Source organism: Nicotiana tabacum, chromosome 22 (assembly GCF_000715075.1).
Source record: "Nicotiana tabacum cultivar K326 chromosome 22, ASM71507v2, whole genome shotgun sequence".
NCBI classification, from domain to species: Eukaryota; Viridiplantae; Streptophyta; class Magnoliopsida; order Solanales; family Solanaceae; genus Nicotiana; species Nicotiana tabacum.
The window spans coordinates 171,499,128-171,505,687 of record NC_134101.1 but is presented as its reverse complement, the minus strand read 5'-3'; the positions used below and the strand labels follow the sequence as shown (position 1 = coordinate 171,505,687).

The 6,560-nt window shown below is 34.4% G+C and overlaps 1 protein-coding gene across 1 annotated transcript; it reads right to left on the bottom strand.

Annotated features, from left to right (window-relative positions):
* Positions 1–1,735: 1,735 nt before the first annotated feature.
* Positions 1,736–5,274, bottom strand: LOC107779163 (auxin-responsive protein IAA11). Its single transcript, XM_016599522.2, is given in 6 exon segments — positions 1,736–1,902; positions 1,905–1,913; positions 1,988–2,055; positions 2,481–2,613; positions 2,949–3,271; positions 4,862–5,274. Coding segments are annotated over 6 exon segments (924 nt in total). The 5' UTR covers positions 5,224–5,274; the 3' UTR covers positions 1,736–1,873.
* Between the last annotated feature and the right edge of the window lie 1,286 nt (positions 5,275–6,560).

Genomic DNA, 6,560 nt, shown 5'->3' with positions numbered 1-6,560 from the left:
AGACACGATACTAGAGCATGCAACAGACCGTGGCTCCCATTCATCAAGGATGTAGAGATCACCAGATATATATCCTTTACCAATAACCTGCATCGTCTTAAGATCTAGAAAAAAATAATGATCGGGTAAGAATGCAACACAACAATTAAGATCTTTGGTAATTTACTAACAGAAATCAAGTTAAAGGCCAAATTTGATAGATTTAATACAGATAACATGGTAATAGAGGAAGTTGGTTTAACAGTCTCAGATCCCAACACTGCTACAAGTTGATCCATCTGCTACAGTAACCGGAGAGGGTGCTTATGTGAGCGAAAGCTAAAAAAAATATTTGGATTACATGTCATGTGATTTGTGGCACCTGAATCGATCACCCATTTATTGGAAGAGGTGATAAGACATGTTTTATCTAACCCGGCAAAGGCAATAACTGAAGAAGATTTCTTAACTGATTTATGATATTAAAGGAATTTTAGAAACTCGTCCGAAACCAAGATTGTTGGACTAGGAGTTGTTGCATTATTATTCTTTACCATCATTTTTTCCTTTTAATAACAAACTGATTAAACTAACAGAGGTCCCCGAATCTAAAAGATACCCAAACAGATCCTGGTAGATATGACATCAACAATCTATTGAACAGGATTCAACTTTAATAATCCACTCAACCAAATCAGAGAACCAAACGAATTTATCCCCAACTCAAACAAAATCAGAGACCAACAAGGTTTCTGATAAGGAAAGACCCAACAGACAATATCAAGTCACTAATCGATCACCACAGTGAGTCAAAAATAAAGATGCAAGCTTCTCACACAGGCAGCCTCCAAGAAAAATACCACAGAATTAAAGAAATCGAATAACCAATGAACCAAACTCAAACATGACCAAACAAAGTGAGAATAAAATCTGGTATAAGGTTGTTCTTTGCCAAAATGTGGTTCTATGATCAGAGAACCACCACAAGTCAACTGAAAATGTCAAAAAGACCTTAAATTAGCTTCCAGCCAAGGAATTTCCGACAGCGGATTCGACCCAACTCCGATGAGCAGTAGACCTGCTATGATACCATGTAAAGTACAGAGACAATAGAGAAAAATCTCTCATATGTCATATTCAAGAAGTAACAAGTATATATACAAGTACATAGAGCTCTAACTATAGAAAGAATAAAAAAGGAAATCCTATAAATGTGTTGTGAATCCCTATAATTATGCTAGCCATGTATATTACATAAGACTATGTCTACATTCACATCATGTCTACATTCATTATCTAGCAAGAAAGTAAGTTACAACCAGCAATGCAAAATGTACAATTCCAACACACTCCTCCGTGGCTAAGCTATACTTTCTTCCCAACACTAAAGACAATCAAATCATTTAAGTTTCATAGGCAACACATCTTGCTCCAAGCGATAGTTGCAGAAATACTTGGGAAATAAGGAGTAGACAAAAAATTGAAATACAAACATGAAATAATTAAAGGTTTTATCAACCAACAAAAAAGGTTCCCAGTATGAACCTTGTAAACTTTCCTTTCAACAACATTAGTGTTCACCTGTTTCAGGATAAACATAGTACAGTATAAGTGGACACATCCATGCTCACAACTACCTCTGAAGATCGCAGTGTATGACATATACCAGCATCTTCCATAATCTACCAAAACGCCTCTCCTCCCAGAGAGTGAAGTAAAAAATCACATATGACCAGTTTGTTACCCGTGAGGTTAAAAAAAAAAAAAAAAAAAAAAAGCCAATAAGATCACATATGACCAGTTTGTTACTGAGAAATTATTTTATAATCCACTATAATTTCCTTCTGTACTTCATCCTTCCAATAAGGGGCTTCTTTATCTGACCTATATAGGCTTAGTCCTCTGTCTTCCATTTCTTTCCATGAAACTTGGAGCTGAAATTCAACAAATAATTTAGTCAGCATGTCAGTTTTAATCTGTACCAGGAGCATATGTGACTCACGCTTACATGTACCAAGTCCATTGGCGTCAGATGTCCTCATGATTCGTAGTCTCCTGACGGAGCTAATAAACATTCTGAAACAAATAAGGCGACCATATGATAAACATGGGTACATTTAATCGGTTCCATACAGCAGAATGTTGTGTGTTCTACAAAATCAACCAGAAAGCACAGAGGGATCTGCATTATAACAATTACTGATTTCTATGAAGCCAAAGCTAAACCAGATTAAGCAATCCCCAACCCTTATAATGCGAACATAATAAGTATTTATACTAGTACACATAATGTAAGAACCAAATTGCCAATTCATGTTGATGAATATAGTCCCCCTATTATTTAATAAGCAACTTCTCCTATTCATTTTTCACTCTAAGATAACAAAGACATAAAGTACTATGTATCTGTTGATTTTTTGCAACACATTTTATAAATAATAATTAGGTGTATTTCAATTGTTAATGTGCAGGAAAAGCAAAGTGACAGATGCAGGACATACTCCCATGGAACATCTCCAACAAGCATCCAGTCTCCTTCTTTGTCTTCATAAGTCAGCACAAATTCTGATGATCCATCTAATAATCTTGAAGATGACGTTTCTGACATGACACTTAGCTCTTGTGCATTTGACGCTGACAGCATACAAAAAGTTAATGTCAGAAACCATGGAAAATGAACCTAAAATACTTGTTATAAGAACTCCAAAGAATTGTTTAAAAACAAGAATTTAGCATGAAATGTCTGTCAGTTCCTCCAAGATATCAGGCTTAGAACATATGGACAGCTAATATTTCCAACAAAAAACCATAATTCATTACAACCATCAACATTTTGCCCAACAAAACTCGATGTATAATTCATTCAAATTCTGAAGCAACTAAAAACTCATTATCCTTTATGGCATATTTGTGGAAACAATCTTCTGTTCCATTTTCAGATTAATGAACTAGGGAGAAGAACTACTTACATCTTGCACAAACCGCAGTGTTGGGTTTTAAGAACATCCTATCTAAAGTCTGTTCCAAGTTCTCATAGCTACTATGAGCATTCAGATCTACCTTCCTTCCAATTGCAACTCCATCCATATTGACCTTCACAAACATGGAAGTCTTGATGAGCCCTTTCTCCTTGGCAAAACTGTTGCTCTTGCTGCTACTCGCATTAGTGATGATATTTTTGCTTTTGCATTTCTCAATTGCCCCGCAAAATTCTTCTGTGGGTGGTGATTTTGTCTGGTTAACTAGGGTATTCATCCTATAAGTTCTTACAGGAGGCCATCCAACAACCTGACTGCAATGTGGGATTCAAGCAAAAGGTAAGTAAGTAGATGTATATTAAGACAAAGAGAAAGAAAACTAAAAATCTTAAGTATGTTAAACAGCTTATTATAGTTTGCTCACTAAATAAAATGCACAACCTACATTAGCAAGGATGAAAAAGGAAAGGCATATCTTCCTGTGACATAGGAAAAGTTTCAATAACAAAGTTTATGCATGCAACAACAGCTATGACATATTTTAGTCATGACACATTAGCTTGGGCTGCCAAGTAGCAGAACAGTGTCCAATAAAAGAAAACCATCTGTTGAAGCCATATCTATACCGGACATCAGACATGATATCTCGAAGTAACATAATGATATGGAACAATACCACATTAAATATCAAACTTATAAACCATAACAAACAGTACATAATATGTGCTCACATTTAACATACAATAAACTGCCTGAAAAAGGGCAGAATATTATATCTCCAACCCCAGATATTCTGGAAATGAGCACTTCAAGGAATAACTCAACTACAAAAAGGCACCAAAACTATGTAACTACACTTTTTCAATGAACTTCAAGGAATAAACTTATCTGTTCCGTGAAACCAAAACTTATTGAATTTGACCCAAAGGAATGTTATAGAAAGATGCAACTTTACAGGACAACAATATCAAAATCTTACTTAAAGAAGTTTCATACATAAATCTCAACCACCAAGGAAGATGAAGACGAGCTCAATATCCAAAAAAGCACCCTCTCTTTTTCTACAGGAAATCAAATTACCTGGTTCCAAATGCACTTGGATGGGTAGTTGAATAGAGGATAAATAAATTTTTTCTTTAATTGTTGTTGTAATATTGAGTGTAGCAGTCAATCATTCTGCAAAAGAATCTATTCCTACTTTTGACTAAAATTGTAATCATTCATGATACTTCAAACACAGGCAGAGCCGGATCCATATTTCAATATAAGGGCTCAACATTTAGGTTCTTACAGATGAACCCATTGCACTTTTTGAAATTATAGGTTCATAATCTAATTATTTGTTAAAATTTTGGTGATTTTTCACATATGTATATCTGTACCCCGTGCCGAATCCACTGGGTTCCTACTTGTGTTTTAAATCTGCCACTGCTAAGTGCTAATAGGGACATAGAAATCACAAGCCACGTGTCATGAGTCCAATAATTTATGTCAAACTAAACCTTCAGCTTTTTGTCACTTCAGAAGGGATCCTTCCTTTAGATGAATGAATAGAAATATTCAATTAAAGTCGAAGATCACATAGTTTAGTAAAATATTCCACCACGAGGAAGAAAATAGTGCAAAGATATAATAAAAGAAAACGCATTTCATCATAGGTATCAGATTCCTAGAGAACCAAACATACAACAACCAAATATCTTGAACAGCTTGTTCTAATCAAACATAATGTAAAAAGGAATCGAAAATTGACACATAGTTACATCAAAAATCACATTAGAACAATAAAGAACTTGCAGCTAAGAAATAGTAAATGCTTATCCATAACCTTTGCAAAGCATGAAACTAACACATGAAAAATTGATTGCAGAAATAAGAAGATGGCAGTGAAGAAATAGTCATACCTGACAGTAGAACGGGGAGGTGAAATAGAATCAGCAGCTCTCTTGGTGCCACAGGAAGCATTATTATTATTAATTTTAGTAGCTGAAGAAGAGGAAGATGAAGAAAATGAATTGGAACCCAAAGAAGGGAAATCTTTAGCCGTCAAGAATTTAGCCCTTGAAGCTCCAGTTTTATTGGACTTAGAACCAAGACTTAGTCCAAGACCCAATTCAAGCTCAGACTCATCAGGGTATGATGAAGAAGAAGCCTCAGATGATAACAACACCATATTATCTTCCTTTGACACTGTTGAAATTGACCCATCAGTTCCTCCTCCACCATGATCACCAGCTAAATCCATTAGACCAAGAGTAGCTTCCATCAAAAACAGAGAGGGGTTTCTTGATTTTTTGCAGGTGGGTAAGAAGGGAAAGAAGAGGAAAAGGGAAGAAAGGAAATGGTAATGAAAAGTAGGTGGGGTGGGGTTGGGGGTGGGGGGAGTGTATGAGAAGGTAGAAAAGGGAGGGAGAGGTGGGGTACCACCTGTCTGCTTTGTGCGCTTCAGAGGAGGATGAATAGGACGATGTTTTTTCTCCTAACGGTCCCCAGCAGTAATGTGTGTTGTCTGCGACTACTGCTATTTTTGTAGCAAGCAATAACTAACAGATCAGATATCTTGTTTTTCCATGAATTGCATATTGGACTGAACTAATTTTACTATACATATAGTTACCGCTTATCAATGCGGGTTGTGGTGGAGATTTTTCCAAATATCAAGAAATAATTAACTTCTTTGTTCTTAAGTTGCCTTTGGAATAAATGGATCTATTATATTTCCAATGAACAAACTAAGGTTAATATGTCAATTTTTTATTAATTAATGTTAAAATATGAATTTCTTAATGTGCGTGCAAACAGCAAAAAAATCAATTAAAGTATAGCAAATACAGTCGCTGACAACTAAATAATAGCTATATAAAATAATTATGAATATGGTCGCTATAGAAAGTTAATAGTCACCAAACAACAGTAATTTCTGAAAATTCCTCATTCATATTCTCTGCAATTTGAAGTTGAGTTACTCTTGAATTTCATCTTTCACGAGAAATAATATACTAATAGTTCCAACATTTCTTTGATTATCGAAAAAAGTACTCCCTTCGGTACGCTTTAATATTTGATTTTTCCAAATATCAAGAAATAATTAACTTCTTTGTTCTTAAGTTGCCTTTGGAATAAATGGATCTATTATATTTCCAATGAACAAACTAAGGTTAATATGTCAATTTTTTATTAATTAATGTTAAAATATGAATTTCTTAATGTGCGTGCAAACAGCAAAAAAATCAATTAAAGTATAGCAAATACAGTCGCTGACAACTAAATAATAGCTATATAAAATAATTATGAATATGGTCGCTATAGAAAGTTAATAGTCACCAAACAACAGTAATTTCTGAAAATTCCTCATTCATATTCTCTGCAATTTGAAGTTGAGTTACTCTTGAATTTCATCTTTCACGAGAAATAATATACTAATAGTTCCAACATTTCTTTGATTATCGAAAAAAGTACTCCCTTCGGTACGCTTTAATATTTGATTTTTCCAAATATCAAGAAATAATTAACTTCTTTGTTCTTAAGTTGCCTTTGGAATAAATGGATCTATTATATTTTCAATGAACAAACTAAGGTTAATATGTCAATTTTTTATTAATT